Here is a 16,361-nt window from a genome sequence, read left to right as displayed (position 1 = left end):
CTCTCACCCCCCGGATGTCCCCCAAACCTCAAGCCCCGAGACTCCCACCCCCTGGATTCTGCCCCCTGAGCCTCCTGCTCCCCGGATCCCTCCCGAGCCCCCTGCCCCCTCCGAGTGTCCACCCCCCCCACATCTCTCCACCATTCCCTGAGCCTCCTGCCCCACCCCCAGGCCTCACGATCCCCTTCGCCCCCTGAGTCTCCCGCCCCCCCAGTCCCCTCGATCCCCCCCACTGCCCCCTGAGCCTCCCGCCCCATAGGCCCCCCAGTCCCTCCCACCCGAGCCTCCTGCCCCCCCAGCCCCCTCACCACGTCAGCAGGGACTTGTCGGGCTGGGGTTTCCTCTCGCTCTGGGCGCTGATCTCCAGGCTGGCCAGGTCCATGCCCAGCAGCTCCGCGATCCGCTCCCGCCCATAGATGTCGCCGTATTTCTCCAGCACCTGCAGGGGGCAGGGGGCAGAGGGAACCCCAGGGCAAATGCAAAGGGAGAAAGGCCTGGATCCCCCCCCAGCCAGTCAGACCCCTGCCCTGGCACCCCCTGGGGGAACAGCCCCATGTCCCCCTTCCCAAGGCCGCCCAGAGGATTCAGGGGGCCTGGGGTCTTCGGGGCACTTTGCTGAAGACATGGAGCGGAAGGACCCCTGCCGCCGAAAACTCTCATGGGGGCCCCCGCAGGGCCCGGGGCAAATTGCCCCACTTTCCCCCCCCCCCGGGCGGCCCTGCCCCTTCCCCATGCAGCCGGCGCACCAAGGGGAAAAGGCCCCATGTCCCGCCCTGGGGCCCCCCTGGGGGAAAAGCCCTGTGCCCCATGCCCGGGTCAGTGAAGGACTCACCTTTCTCTTGACAAATTTATCCCAGTAGTTGCTCGGGAAGGACCTGGTGTGGGGGGTGAGAGCCAGTGTCAGAGGGGGCCTTGGGAGGGGGTCAGTGCTGCGGGCCCCCTTTGCCTCGGGGTCTGGTTCTACTCCCCCTGCAGGCCTGGGGGTGGGTGGGGTGCAGCGGTAGGCAAGAGGGGCTGATGGGGGAAAGCCCCCCCCAGTTTCGAGCGGTCCTGAAGGGCCCAGTGGGGAGATGCTGGTGGGGGGGCGGGGGGATGACACTGTCAAGTGTCTGCCCCCCCCACACACCCAGAGGGGTAGTGCAGCTGGGACGAATGGAGGGGTTCAGGGGGGGCCGGACACTGACAGGGAACGGGCTTCTCCAGGGCCAGGAGATCCAGATCCCCCCCCGACCCAGAGACCCCCCCCCAGGCTGAGACCACCACGCATAGCCCAGCCCCCCATGGCCCGGCCCAGCCCGGCCCGCCAGGCCCAGCCCCCCACGCACGGGGTGTTCAGCACCAGCCGGTCCCACTGGCCCTTGATGTCATCGTCCTCGGGCTGGTCGGTGATGTAGAGCCCGTCAAACTCCAGCTTTCGGGCCAGCTCCTTCTCCCGCTTGAAAATCACCAGCGGGACCTGCCGGGAGAGGGGAGTCAGGGCATCGTGTGGGGCTCCCAGCGAAGGGCGGGGGTCAGGGCACCGTGGGGGTCAGGGCATCGTGTGGGGCTCCCAGCGAAGGGCGGGGGTCAGGGCACCGTGGGGGGCTCCCAGCTTGGGGGGAGTCAGCGCCTTGCGGAGCTTCTGGCTGAGAGGGGGGTCCTGGCTGAGGAGGGGACACAAGCTGGCCCCTCAGCCTCCCAGCCCAATGGCCCCTCGGTTTGGGGGGGAAGGGGACATGGTTCTATCATGGGTGGGCATGGCTCAGGGATATGCCCATAGCCTATGGTGGGCGGGGCCCCAGGGTGGGTGGGGCTCCATGGCTGGTGGGTGTGGTCCCATGGCAGGCAGCTGGGCGTGGCCCCATGGCTGGGAGCTGGGCATGGCCCCAGGCAGGTGGGTGTGGCCCCGTGGCAGGCATGTGGGTGTGGTCATGTGGCCAGTGGGCAGGGCCCCATGGCTGGTGGGCGTGGCCCCATGGCAGGCAACTGGGCGTGGCCCCATGGCAGGTGGGCGAGGCCCCAGGGCTCACCTTGAGGCAGTTGTAGCCGATGATGCAGAGGAAGGCGACCAGCGTGTGGGTGATGGACAGGAACTGCAGCGTGGGCTGCATGTAGCCCGTGCTCTCCTCCAGGAAGAAATAGACCACGCTGTCCTCCTCCTCGTCCTCCCCGGCCCCGTCGCCACTAGCCCCGAAGCCCGAGCCCCCCGCCAGCTCCTCCAGCAAGCCGGAGTCCTCCAGCTCCTCCTTGCCGGGCGGGGAGTCCGACACCTGCGTGGCAGGGACAGCGTGGGGCCGTGGCTGATGGGGAGCCACACCTCCTCCAACCCCTCCCCCAACACACAGGCATCCTGGCTCTCAGCCCCCCCCCCCGCTCTAACCACTAGACCCCACTCCCCTACCAGAGCCGGGGATAGAACCCAGGAGTCCTGGCTCCCAGCCCCCCCCCCCCGTTCTAACCACTGGACCCCACTCCCCTCCCAGAGCCGGGGCCAGAACCCAGGAGTCCTGGCTCCCAGCCCCCCCCGCTCTAACCAGTAGACCCCCCTCCTGCCCCGGAGCCGGGCGAGGGCCCGGGCGCCCGGACCTTGTAGAAGAGGAGGATGAAGTTGATGGCGAAGGCCAGGAAGAGGGCCAGGAAGCGCAGGTTGTAGAAGTTCCGGGACAGGTAGTTCTGGAAGGACAGAGCGGGTCAGCACCGACGTGGCTGGCCAGTGGGGAGCCCTCCCCTCCCCCTCCCTGCCCCACGGCCTGACTCCCCCCTCTCCCCCAGCCCCACGGTACCAGGAACTTGACCCTCTGGATCTCCAGCTCGGCCCAGAACTCCAAGCTGCCGTTGGCCGGCTCCTCTTTGCGCTCCCGCGGGGTGGCCGACTTCCTCCGATGCTTCCTCGGGGCCTCGGCCGCCGGCTCCTGGGGGGCCGCTGGCTCCTCCAGCCCCACCTTCTCCCCATTCTCCGTGCTGTGGGGGAGGGGGGGCAGTGGTCAGTGGGCAAGGCGGGGTATCCATGCCCCCACCCTCACGTATTCAACTCCTGCCCCTTCCCTCACCCAAAACTGCCCCCCAGCCTGTGTAGCAGCCCCCTCCCTGGGGCAGGGGGCACACTGGCAGGGGACGGGGGGGCAGGCTTGCCCCACCATTGCCCTAATGGCCTAAGCTACCCCCGCCCCAGAGCTCTGAGGAGAGCCGCTCCCCGCAGGCCCGATCACCCCCCAAGGGGTCCTGCCCCCACCAGGACCCACTCCCTCCCCACCAACCCCACTCACTCGGCCTTCTCAGCCTCCGCAGGGGGTTCTTCGATCTTCTCCGGCTCCGGCTCGGTCTCCTCCCCTTCCAGCTGAGGAGTAACACAACAGGCCCTGCATCAGGGACCCCGGACAGGGAGAAAGGGCGTCCCCTGGTATGTGGGAAGCAGCCCTCCCCTGGGGCTGAGACGGGAGACCTGATACCAGGCCTGAGTGCTGGCCCAGCTGGGCCGGGAACCTGTCTGTAAGGGATTGAACCCAGGAGTCCTGGCTCCCAGCCCCCACCCGCTCTAACCACTAGACACCCCCACCCCACCCCGGAGCCCTGACTGCTGTCAAAAGGCCAGCCCTGCCCCAACCCCCAACATACCCCCAGCTTCCTCTTGATGATGGGAGTCCCCTCGGGGGTGGGCGGTTCCACCGCCGTGGTGTCCCCCATATCCCCTAGGCCCCCGGGGGCATCAGGGGCAGTTGCTCGGTAATGCCCGGTGTCCTTCTTCATCTCCAGCCTGAAGGCCTCCTCCTCGTCGGGGGCCTCCTCCTTGCCGTCCTCCACGAACTGGGCCGCCTCCCCACCCTCGGCCGTCTCCTGCCCGTCCTCGGCCGGCCCCAGGTCCCCGTGGACCTCGTCCTGCGTGGGGTCGGGCATGCTGGCCAGCAGCTCGGTCATCGTGAGCTTCTTGGCACCTTCCACCAGCCCGCCGCCAAAGAGCACGGTCCAGAGGAGGAGCAAGACTCCCTTGAGGACGCCGGAGAAGAAGAGCAGCGCACCCAGGAGGACGGCGTAGACACAGGAGCTCACACCCACCGCCAGCTCCTTGACCGTCATCTTCTTCAGCCGGCGGAGCCGGCGACGCAGGTTGCGGTAGGTGAACAGGCGGAAGAAGTCCAGCACCCCGTCCAGGAACTCCCCGAAAGCCGAGGTCGCCTCCGGAGGAGCCCCGGCCGCCTTCTCCACCTCAATCCCCTCCCCGCCTTCGCCCTCTTCCTCCTCCTCCTCCTCCTTCCCCGCTTCCTCCTCCGAGATCTGCGCCGCGATCTGCATCTCGAAGATGGTGTCCTCGCAGAAGTTGACGAAGAGCTCCATCTTCTCCGACTCGCCGCCCTCGTTGACCACGTCGAAGATGAACTGCCGCTTGGACTCCTTGACCTGGGGCATCTCCCACTGGGCCTTGTTGGTCTCGCTGATCTCGAAGTAGATGCGCTCGATGCGCTTGCTGGCCCCCATGATCTCAATGCGGCCCAGGTAGGGCCGGAAGTAGTTGAGGATGCTCTCGGCCAGCTCCAGGAAGGTCTTGAGCCGGCTGTCGTGGGGCACGTGCTCCGAGAGGTTGGTGAGCAACACCGCCACGTTGAAGCCGATGTCCTTGGCCGGCTCTTGGAAGCGGTTGGCGAACTCTTCGTAGTCGATCATCTCGTTCTCGTCCGCCTCGGAGCAGGAGAGCAAGAACTGGATCTCGGAGGGCGTGTATTGCTTCTGGCTGTCCATGGCCTTCTGGAAGTCCTTCTTGGAGATGAGCCCCCGCGGGTCCGTGATGTAGTCCAGGAAGGCGTCTGACGCCACGATGTCCTTCAGCTTCAGGAACATGTCAAAGAACTTGAGGATCATCTCCACGTTGCTGGACGACTCCACCAGCATGTCCACCATCTGCCGCGCAATGGTGCCGTTCACCACGTTGCCTGGGCCGGGGCAGGGGGAGAGAGGGTTAGGCGGACGGACAACCAGCCAGAAGGGCATGCGGGGCGATGGCCAGACAGAAGAGTGTGCACGGGGCTGCACAGACAGAAAGACACGGGGATGGCCAGAGGCGTTTGCATGCAGACGGACGGGCATGGGGAAGGAAGGCAGAGGGAGGGGAAAGGATGGAGAGGCAGGAGGGACCAGGACAAGTGACAGGGTTTGTGGTGCCCTGAACCGTGCCCACATGTGCCAGGCTGGGCCAGTGAGAGGCGCTGCCATCTGCCCGGCTGGGGTGGGGGAAGCAGCTCACACTGGGGGATCTCGAGCCCTGGCCCAGTGCCCCTCACCCTCCAGCAGGGACAACAGCATCACCACCATGTCCTTCTGCAGGTCCAGCAGCTCCTTCAGCAGCCCGATCTGGCTGGAGTCCTAAGGAGACATGGGGAGCGACGTGAGACGTGCAAGATTCCCGCCGTGCCAGCATGGCTCCCCCACACATATGCACGCCCCTGCCCTCGCACGGCCCCCCCTGCACATACTCACACCCCCACCCTCGCATGGCCCTTTCCCCTCATCAGTGTGTCTGGCTGGAAGCTGCAAGCCACGCTCCCTGACTCAGCAGGATCGGGGTCCCAGCCCCCCTGCGCTACGGGCCGAGGGGAGACCAGGGATATGCCCCGAACTCAGACCCCAGCCAGACCCGTGACCCCAGCCTGGGCGCCGTGAGCCTCTCCCGGGGCCTGGCAGTGCCCAGGGCTGCCCAGACTCTCGCTCCCCAGGCCCAAGCGCCGGGGACTTTGGAGCATCCGACTCGCCGAACCCCTGCCTGCTACGACGCGCCCAGGCGGGCTGGGCCCACCCCAGCTGAAGCCGCCCTGCACCATGCCAGCTGGGGCTGTGGCCTGATGCCTGGTCGGGACAGAACCACACACTGGCGAGGGACCTTTCTACCCCGCCCCGGGCAGGGTCTCCCCCTCCGGCCCCTTCCCCTGGGCCTGGCAGTGTAGACACAGAGATACCCCATCGGCTCCCGGCTAGCCTCCCGACAGGCTGGGGCTATGCGGGGGAGGGGGAGCCTCACCCCTCCCCCTCTTACCTCGGGGTACAGCCTGCTCCGGAAATGGTCCTCACGGGCAGCGCAACAAAGAGAGAGTTTGGGTGTGGAAACCCCCCCCCAAGGCACCTGCAGGGAGTCCCCAGCCCCCCCCCCCCGCAGCTTGCTCTAGGGTGGGGAGCCAAGACAGGGTGCAGAGATCCACCCCCTCCAACCCAAACGACCACGCGGATACGGGCAGGGGAGATCGCCCCCCACTTCGGCCCCAGGGAGGAACAAGTGCGCAAGCCCTCGTGCATGGGATTGCATGCATGTCCCCCTTGTGCGTGCGCACATGTGGGTGTGCGAGAGCTCACATGTACGTGCAAGCTCCCAGGCGTGTGATCGTGTGGGCACGCGATCTCCTGCGGCGCGTCCTTGCGTGTGAACAAGACCTTGCACACGCGCTCTTGTGCATGTGATCCGAGGCGCGTGCGCAAGATCTTGTGCGTAGGTGCAGGTGTGAGCCCACGTGTGCGTTCGCACGAGATCTCGGGTGCTCAGGTCAGCGGCCTGTGCGATGCGTGGCCCTGTCGAATCATGTTCTACGTTGGCGTGCACTGGCCTGCGGGACTGGGTGCGCACGTGCGTGCGATGGTGTGCACACGTGCGTGCGACGGCGTGCGCACGCCTGGTGATGCGCGTCGGGCCGCTCCGAGGGGGTGGGGTTCCCACCCCCGCACCGGCCCCACGCTCCTGGAGCGGAGGCCCTTTTCCTGGTGCACGCGGGGGAGAGGGGGGGCACAGCCAGTCCGGCCGCCGCCATCCCCCATCAGCACCCGCTAGAGATCACCACCAGAACACGGGACCTCCCGCCAGAGCTCAGAGCAAACAGAAGCACCAGCCAAGCACGGCGCCAGCCTCCTTGCCCAGATGCCGGGGGGGATGGAGGAGCGGGGGGAGATTGTTCCACGGAGGGGCAGGAGATGTGCCAGATGGGGGGGGACCCAGGCCAGACCAACCCCCTGCACTTTTTTGGGAGGCGCCCAGGCACCCCCCCCGGGCTCGGGAAGGGGGCTATTTCCCCCCTTGCTCTCCTAGAGGGATTACAGTACCTATGCAACTGTAGCCTCACCCATGCCCAGGAAGGGCGGGACCTTGCTCCCACCAGGAAAATCCCATGAGCTGGCACCTATGCCCCGCCCCCCAGCTGCGGGAGTGTGACCAGGGGACACCCCCCCCATTCAGCTATGGGCCACCCACCCTAGATCAGGGACTCAGGGTGGGATAACCCACGGGGGTCAGACCCCTCTGCCCGCACTGGGTTCGAAAGCAGTAGGTGGGGGTGGGGCCACCTGGGACTCTGGAGGGACATCGTTATGTGGGGCCCTATGAAAGCCCCCTGGAGTCGCGGAGCCCAGCTCTCCCTGGTGCTGGGACCCCCGGGGCAGGCAGGGGGGCTGCACGGCTGAGCTACCTGCAGCCACACTTAAGATAGACAAGCTGCTCCGGATCGGGGCCCCCTGATCTATTGGGCCATGCAGAGCTGGGGGGAGAGGCTGAAGTCGGGGTGTCCCCCAACCTCACACACTCCCCCAATACACACACACACAGTGTTACTATTCAGCAACATCGGTGTGGCCATATTCCCGAGCGCTCCTGCAGAACGGGATCGGGAACGGGGTCACCGTCACCTGCGCTGCGGAGCGGCAGGAGGTCTCGTTTCAATCGTACGATTTATTTTTTGTAAAATCAGGGTTTCCCGTCGCCCTCCAATTCCGACCGATTTTACGCCTTTATCGTAAGGCTCCCTAATTGCTGTCAATGGACCAAGCTGTTCGGATTTAAAAAAAAAAAAACCCATCAAGATGGAATTAATTTTTGACAAAAATGGAAAAAAACGAAATCAGAAAATAATAAATCCCCAAATCCTGCCAAATCAAACGGCTTTCTGAGGGCCTTAGTTACGGGGCTCGGGCCTGGGGAGCTGGGGGGAGCTGGCAGGCATGGTGAGTATCAAGCTGGGGGGGGCTGTCTGTGGCACTGGGCCGGTGCTGTTAGCTTGGTCTGGCCTGGGTGGGAGCGGGAAGAAGGAAGGGAAGGGAGAACAAGGAAGGGGGCCAGGGAAAAGGCTGGAGGATCAGACTGGGCACAGAGCTGGAGCCCGAGGGGAGGAGAGGAGCAGACAAGGTGGGCGGCGGAGCGGGGCGAGCGCGGGCGTGAGATGGCGCGTGCCACACACAGGTTCTTACGCCATTTCGGAGTCCGGCCGGCTGGCTCATCTGTCACACATCAGAATAAAAATTTTATTCAGCATTTTTAAGAGCATTTTTGTATGTCTGGCCCCTTCCTTTATTGCCTGGGCTGGCAGGGGGTCCCGCCCCACAACCCTTGAGCTGGGCCTGGCAGGAGGGGGCAGCAACAGGGGCTGGGGTTTCCAGAACTAATGGAGTCTACAGAGCAGCAGGGAAAGGTCTGAGCTAAGGGGAGTCTGGAGTGCAGACACACTTACAACCAGGAGTCCCAGCTCCTGGCAACCCCTGCTCTAACCACTAGACCTCACTTCCCTCCCAGAGCTGGGGATAGAACCCAGGAGTCCTGGCTCTCAGCCGCCCCCCCCCGCTCTAACCACTAGACCTCACTTCCCTCCCAGAGCTGGGGATAGAACCCAGGAGTCCTGACTCCTGGCCCCACTGCTCTAACCACTGGAATGCATCACTCAAAATTGTATGTGAATCTATTTTCCGTGAGGGGCAGAGATTCTGGTCTCATGGACGTGAGGACAAGCAGGATGGAAGGAAGGATGGAGAGGTGGGCGGGTAGATGGGTGAAGAGTAAAGGGTGCTGTGACAAAGTGGGGATTTTCCCTTGTTATGTTGCATGCAAGTCTTACTGGTTTGCATGGACGCTGTGTGTACCCTTTGCGGGGGCTGCTCCAGCTGCCTGCAGGGATGCTCTGGCCGCCCCTTCATAACCTGAGACCCAGGAGACTCTGGCCCGGGAAGCGAGACAAAGGCCAGAGGAGGAGCAACGGGCAGGGCAGGGGCCAGGCAGCTGGAAGCGAGTCAGTCGGGGCTGGCTTGGGGTGCAGGGGGAGGGCCAGAGGCCTGGCTCCGGGCTCCCCTCCCCCCAAGATGGACTTGGCTGAAAGTCACTGATTTCTGTGCTAACAAGCTCTGCCCTACGCTCTGTTCCTCTTGACTAATAAAACTTCTGTTTTCTTGGCTGGCTAAGAGTCACGTCGGCCTGTGGAGTTGGGGGGCAGGGCCCTCTGGTTTCCCCAGGATCCCCGCCTGGGCGGACTCACTGCGGGAAGCGCACGGTCAGGAAGGGGATGCTGAATGCTCCGAGGTCAGATTCAGGAAGGTCGAAGCTGTGGGAGCTTCTTGCCCTGGACACGGACGCTCAGAGACAGGAGGCTCCCCCAGAGTCCTGGCTGGCTTCGTACGGAGTAGCTCCATAGTACTGACCCAGTGACTCCGTTGACAGGTGGATAAGGGCTGGGTGGGTTGGTGGATGTGGGTGTAGGAGGATGGATGGATGGATGGGAGGATGGATGGATGGATGGGTGGGGGCTGGGTAGGTGGATGGATGGAATGATGGATGGATGAATAGACGGATGGATAGATGGGGGTGTAGGAGGATGGATGGATGGATGCATGGGAGGATGATGGATGAAGAGATGGATGGATGGATGGATGGATGGATGGACAGACGGGTGGGGGCTGGGTAGATGAACGGATGGAATGATGGATGGATGAATAGACGGATGGATGGATGAAGGGCTGGATAGACGGATAGGATGGATAGATGGGGGTGTAGGAGGATGGATGGATGGATGCATGGGAGGATGATGGATGAAGAGATGGATGGATGGATGGACGGGTGGGGGCTGGGTAGATGGACGGATGGAATGATGGATGGATGAATAGACGGATGGATGGATGAAGGGCTGGATAGACGGATAGGATGGATAGATGGGGGTGTAGGTGGATGGATGAATGGATGGGTGGATGGATGAAGGGCTGGGTGGATGGACAGATGGATGGACAAGAGTCCTGCTTGCTCACACACCCCCACCCCTGGATCCTTCCCCCCCTTCCCCTCATTCATGTCACACTTTGCCCCGCGGCAGCGCTGGGCCCGGGACCTCCCTTTGACAGGGCTGCATGGGGGGCCCTACCCCTGCCTGGCCCAGAGGGGGCAAGGGGGTGCCAACCCTGTGGGCCCCGCTCTGCTGGGCGTCCTGGGGCGCTGACCGGGGCGTGACCCACAAAGGAAGGCGAGACAGGGAAATACAAAAATGGGTCGGTCAGAGAACACCCAAAGCTGCTGCCATGGCTCGGGGGGGGGGAGGGCACGGATCGGGGGAGGGGAGGACAGGCAGGGCACAGAGCGATCTGGGTTAGTGCGGCAATTAAAGGGGTCAAAGTCACTCCCCCCAACTCGGCAACTATGAGACTTACTGTGTGGGAGGAGGGGTTAAGATTGGGCGGCACTTCAACTGAACTCCAAATCCTTCTTTCTGGTCTCCATTCCCACCCCCCGCAGCCGGATCGGAACCAGCGGGGCGGAGCCGGGGCCGGGTGGGGGGCGGAGCAGAATCAGCAATGGGGGGAGGGAAGCCTTGGATCAGAACCGGCGGAGGGGCCCAGCCCCAGATCAGAACTGGCAGGGGGGTCCCCAGCCCCGGACTGGGACCCATGCGGGGGGCCCAGCCCCAGCGGACATGCCCACTAGACACGAACGCTCGCGGGAGCTGCCCCGGCCGGAGGGTCCCTCCTTCCAGGCGGCGGAAATTGACCTGGAGCAGCTGGCTACCGAACGGGTCAGGGCGGCGACCGAGGGCCTTGGAGACTGGTGATGGCACGTCTGCGATTGGCCACTGAACGCGTGTCCCTAGCTCCCGAGCCCGGCGAGTCCTGAGCAGCCGGGCGACCCATTGCGGGGGAGACAGACGCCCCACCACGTGTCCCCCCCCCAGCCTGCCCCCTACCCGCCCGTGCCCCGCGCTGGCAGCTGCGGTTACCTGAGCCAGCTTCATCATCATGTGGGCAAAGACGTGGAGGAAGCCGACCACGGCGTCCCACAGCCTGCTGTGGGCCAGGCTCTGCTGGTTGCCCGTGCATGGGCCCTGCGGGAGAGAGAAAGAGTCAGCAGCAGCAACGACCAGCGCCTCACTGGCCAAACCTGCACGAACTGCCCACGGGGACCCTCGCCCGGCGCGGAGATGCAGCCGCCTCTGGGGTGGGGCGTGGAGCTGGTTATATAGGGGTCATCTTCACCCCTCCCGCCCCCACATCACAGTGGCATCTATTTATTTCCTTGCTGGCGCGGAGAATGGGAGTGGGCAGGGTGCAGATGCAGCCGTACCTGGCTGTACTGGGGATCAGCGCCCTGGGGCAGGGCCCGGGCACCGTACCTGGATGTGCTGTGGGGCAGCGCCGGGGGGCAGCACCAAGGGGCAGTGCCAGGGGGCAGGGCCCGGGCCGTACCTGGATGTACTGTGGGGCAGTGCCAGGGGGCAGGGCCTGGGCCGTACCTGGATGTACTGTGGGGCAGGGCCCGGGCCGTACCTGGATGTACTCCGTCAGGCTGTTGAACACCTGCTTGGCCACGGCCATGGCCTTGGAGAAGTTACGTTTGCCCTGCTCGTCGATGACGTCCTTGCCCGAGTAGTACCAGTAGAAATCGCTGATGGATTCCTGGGAGGGGGGGAGGGAGAAGGGGGGTTAGTGCTGATCCCGGGGCTCAGCCCTCTGCCCCCCATTGGCTGCGGGGCCGGCGGGCTGAGTGGGTACCGCCCCCCACACCCGAGCGGTCTGTGCCATGGGCCGGCTGCGGGGGGAAGGCTGCAGGGGCCGGCTGCCTGGCGGGGAGGGGTCTCCGGGGGCCGGTGCCCACTGGTGAGGGGCAGCTGGAGGGGCGGGGGGTGGGGGGCGCTGACCTGCAGCCGCAGCAGATAGTCCACAGTGCAGATGATGATGTTGACGGTGGTCGTGTTCCCCGTCTGCGTGCGCAGGTAGTTCTGGAAATCTGCGGCGGGGGGGAGACGCCGGGTCAGGCCCCCTCACCGACCCACTGCCAAGCGCTGCCCAGACCCCTTGGCGCGGGGGGGCGCTGGGACGTGCAGGAAGAGCTGTGCCAGGCGGCGCGTGGGCAGCGGCCGGGGGCTTTGTTCCCCACCCACAATGCCTTGGTCCTGCGTGGGTCTCTCCAGCCCACCCCCCCACCCTCTGCCCCTCACCTGCAGCGCCCACCTCCCACAATCCATAGCGCCCACTACCCACCCACCCATCGACCCAGGTACCCACCCACAATGCCCCCCATTCATGTACCCTTCTGCAGGGCCCACCCTCCGCCTGCCTCTTCATCCATCCCTGGCTTCCCATCCCCCATCGACCTGCCCTACCCATCCATGCGCCCACCCAGGAGCCCGCCCCACACTCCCCCAGCACCCACCCTCCTGCCCCGCTACCCACAGAGTACCCAGCCAGGCAGCTGCAACCCCCTTCATTCACAACCCCCCCATCGCCCTCACGTTCCCCGCCCCAGAGGAGCCGCGCCTCCCCCTCAGTCTCTGGGCTTCGCAGGGCCCCCAAGCCGAGGCGGCCGTACCGTTGTTGTGGCCCTCACACAGGAGCTGCAGGAGCCGGAAGAGATCCTGCGTGAACTCGTTGTCTGCCATCACCTTCTCTCCTAGAGCGGGGCACGGGGAGGGGGAGAGAGAGAACTGGCCAACATTAGCAGCCGCGACCGGGCGAGGGGCCCTGGGTGTGGTACCACAGGGGTCAGCGCGTGCAGGGGGCCTGGGGAGAGGGGCCAGTGGCGGCCAGGCAGCCCACACTCTGGGACACAGCACAAGGGGGCACCACCTGGAAGGCCTTGCTCAGGGCTTAACACTCTGAGGTCATAAGAGGGAGTAACCCTCACCCTGAGTAAGGAGCAAGTAACCTCCACCCTGAGTAAGGACGGAGTAAATCCTGAGTAAGAAGTGAGTAACCCCTACCCTGAGTAAAGAGCAAGTAACCTCCACCCTGAGTAAGGATGGAGTAAACCCTGAATAGGGAGGGAGTAATCCCTCAGTAAAGAGGTAGTAATCCCTGAGTAAGTAGGGAGTAACCCCCACCATGAGTAAGTAGGGAGTAACCCCTGAGTAAGGAGCTCAGGATCTACCCCATTGGTTCCCACGGTAGTTGAGCCCGAGCAAGGCCTGCAGGATTCAGCTCAGGTTAGTGGGTTCAGACAGCATGCGTCTCATTAGGGACCCGCAGGGCTCCTTTGAGTTGTCGCCTGTGGCGGATGGGGTGGGTGGGATATTGTTTCTTGTTACCCGCTGGAGAACAATATCGTCGCCCCCAACATCCTGGTGCCAGCAGAGCTGGTCCCAGCAGGGTCCCTTCCTGGCCAATGCAGCGGGCAGTTGCGGGGGGGATAAAGAGAATTCAGAGGGAAGAGGGGAGGGTATTGGGGGAGAGGGACTATTATTAACATTACTGGCTGGTTTACTGGGGAGCCATGGGGTATTTATTTAAATAATTCTGTTGGGGCCAAATCCTGACATCTGAACTCAGGCAAAGAGACAGGTGGGAGTTTTGCAAGAGTAAAATCTGAGTAATGTAGGCACAAAGTCAGGATAACGAGGAGTAAAGTCAGAGTAACTAGAGTAACTCTAAGTCTTTAAACCATGATTTGAGGACTTCAATAGCTCAGACATCGGTGAGAGGTTTATTGCAGGAGTGGGTGGGTGAGATTCTGTGGCCTGCGTTGTGCAGGAGGTCAGACTAGAGGGTCATATTGGTCCCTTCTGACCTTAATATCTAAGAGTCTATGAGTAACTAGGAGTAAAGTCAGGGTAACTAGGAGTAACCTCAGAGTAACTAGGAGTAAAATCAGAGCGCTGCTGTAATAACACAGGGGAAGTCCAGTAATGGAGGAGTAATGTCTGAGTAATGTGGGAATAAACACAGGAATATTGCGAGAGTCAAGTCAGAGTAACACAGGATTAATGCTGGGGGGTGTCTGAGTAACGTCTGTCACATCTCCTGGCTGGTTACCAGGATTAGTGGCAAAGGGCAGAGGGTCAGTCACACCAACCATACTGGGGCACTGGGCATTAACGCTGGTATGAATTGCATTGGGGGCAGGGGCTGTGTGCCTGGCCCCCAGGCGCATTCGTATCGTCCCACGCGGCATCAATGACCAGCCCCTTTTCCACGGTTCATGAAGTCATTTCCTCCCCTTTGCAGCTGGGATTCTCCCCACTGTCGACTCCCCCTTCCTCTCCCCTGATCACTGGGGATCATGGTGCTGGGGGGCGGGGGGCAGGGGGCAGGGAGCAGGGCAGGAAGAGGTCACCACAGGTCATCTCACCCAAGCCGAGGTAGCTAGGGAGATTTGTCCCCAATTGTGTCTGTTGCTTCGCTGTTTAGAGAGACGCTAGTGTGTGTGTGTGTGACAGTTACGACCCCAAAACCACCACTTACTGAAGTCACCACACAGACATACCGCAATATTATTGCACAAGATACTGCAAATGCTACTACTTTGTTACTACACAGATACTACCATACTGTTACTACACAGATACTGAAAAGACGCTACTACATTGTTACTACACAGATACTTGCATATGGTTACCACACTATTAGAATAGAAACAAAAGAACTACATTGTTACTACTCAGATACTACCACACTGTGACCACATAGATACTACAAAGTCATGACCCCACGGTTAAGACAAAGATACTACAAAGTTACTATTACAATATTAGTACAGAGATGCTGAAAGGGTTGTTACTATATTGTAACTACATAGATGCTCTGAAGATACTACCACAAAGATATTATGAAAATACTCTTACATTGTTACTCCAAGGACACCACACTGATACTCCAAACAGACTACAAAAGCACCATATAGCTATTACAAAACCACCACGAAGGTCCTATGAAGATATTACTCTATTGTTACTACAGACACCATATTGTTACTACAAAGATACTACAGAGATGTCATAATTTCTAGAAAGACACCACAGTACTGTGAACATTCAATCTCATTGACACCCCAAAGACACCACAGCCTTACTAGAAAGTGAAGCCAAAGTTTCTATAGGTTCGTACAAAGTTTGTATAAGTTTGTTTATAAGTTTCTACATCACTACTATGGTGCTGCTACAAAGAACGGTTACTCGCCTTCTCATAACTATTGTTCTTCGAGATGTGTTGTTCGTGTCCATTGCAATCAGCTATGTGCACACATTGCGTACATGACAGCCGGAAGATTTTTCCCCTAGCAAGATTTTTCGTGGCGCTAGGTACAAGTGTTCCCGTACCTCAACGACTGGCTGATCAAAGGCCACTTCTGGGCCCCGGTAGAGGCGCAAGTCAAATTCATCAGGGCAACGTTCGACGCACTGAGCCTTCTCCTGAACATGCGGAAGTCCACTCTGTCCCCTGTTCACCAGGTAGAGTTTATAGGCATGTTGCTGGACGCAACCCAGGCCAGGGCGTACCTGCTGGAATCTGGGCCATGGGCGACATCGTTCGGAGTCTCAGGTAGTGTCCCGCCACCACGGCACGAAATGGCCTAAGACTTCTGGGACACATGGCCACGTGTACCTATGTGGTGCAACACACCAGGCTCAGGACTGCGGCCGCTCGGTGTATCGGCCGGTTCGGGACAGTTTGGACTGGGTCGGGACTCTGCCTCGCCTTGTGCTCGACTCCCTTCTGTGGTGGCTCGACCCACAGGTGGTGTGTGCAGGGGTTCCCTTTGCCGGCCCCCAGCCAACCCTCTCGTTGTTCTGTAAGGACAAGGTTCAGCTCAGGCCTCACCTGGCTTTCCTCCTGAAGGTTGTCTCCCATTTTCACATCAACCCGGACACCTTCCTCCCCGTGTTCTATCGTAAGCCGCACTCGAGTGGCAGGGAGCAGAGACTTCACTCATTGGATGTCCGCAGAGCATTAGCCTTCTACATCGAGAGAACAAAGCCATTCCGAAAGCCCGTCCAGTTATTCGTGGCTGTGGCGGACAAAATGAAAGGTCTTCCCGTCTCTTCTCAGCGGATTTAGTCATGGGTCACGTCCTGCAGACTTGAGTGCTAGAACCTGCCTCTTCAACAGCGTTCCTGGCAGACATTCCTACCCGGGAAATTTGCAGAGCAGTGACGTGCTCCTCTATACAGTTTCACCGCACACTATGCAATCACCCAGCAGGCCCAAGACGAGGCGGCCTTCAGATGAGCCGTGCTCCAATCAGTGGACAACTCCGCCCCCGCCCCCTGAACTTGGCTTGTGAGTCACCTGACTGGAATGGACAGGAACAAGCACTCGAAGAAGAAAAAACGGTTACTCGCTTTCTCGTAACTGTTGTTATTCCAGATGTTTTGTTCATGTCCAGCCCAATACTCACCCTC

The 16,361-nt window shown here is 61.8% G+C and overlaps 1 protein-coding gene across 9 annotated transcripts in view; it reads right to left on the bottom strand.

The window, feature by feature from the left end:
- RYR1 (ryanodine receptor 1) overlaps positions 1–16,361 on the bottom strand; it is a 99,599-nt gene that overhangs the window by 3,859 nt on the left and 79,379 nt on the right. For 5 of the 9 annotated variants that reach the window (XM_075122344.1, XM_075122345.1, XM_075122342.1 and 2 more), the window contains 13 exons: positions 12,557–12,637; positions 11,886–11,974; positions 11,515–11,643; positions 10,968–11,072; positions 5,253–5,334; positions 3,595–4,904; positions 3,246–3,316; positions 2,763–2,940; positions 2,566–2,652; positions 2,010–2,249; positions 1,326–1,456; positions 833–875; positions 309–439 (listed from right to left, as the gene is read on the bottom strand). In XM_075122344.1, the coding sequence (XP_074978445.1) occupies positions 309–439; positions 833–875; positions 1,326–1,456; positions 2,010–2,249; positions 2,566–2,652; positions 2,763–2,940; positions 3,246–3,316; positions 3,595–4,904; positions 5,253–5,334; positions 10,968–11,072; positions 11,515–11,643; positions 11,886–11,974; positions 12,557–12,637 (2,677 nt within the window). Of the gene's footprint in view, positions 1–308; positions 440–832; positions 876–1,325; positions 1,457–2,009; positions 2,250–2,565; positions 2,653–2,762; positions 2,941–3,245; positions 3,317–3,594; positions 4,905–5,252; positions 5,335–6,001; positions 6,032–6,127; positions 7,773–8,190; positions 8,221–10,967; positions 11,073–11,514; positions 11,644–11,885; positions 11,975–12,556; positions 12,638–16,361 lie in introns of those variants that run through there. The other 4 variants (XM_075122341.1, XM_075122339.1, XM_075122340.1 and 1 more) reach the window with 2 other exon arrangements.

The sequence above is a fragment of the Caretta caretta genome, chromosome 23 (genome assembly GCF_965140235.1).
Source record: "Caretta caretta isolate rCarCar2 chromosome 23, rCarCar1.hap1, whole genome shotgun sequence".
Taxonomy (NCBI): Eukaryota; Metazoa; Chordata; order Testudines; family Cheloniidae; genus Caretta; species Caretta caretta.
This window is presented reverse-complemented; position numbering and strand designations above follow the sequence as displayed.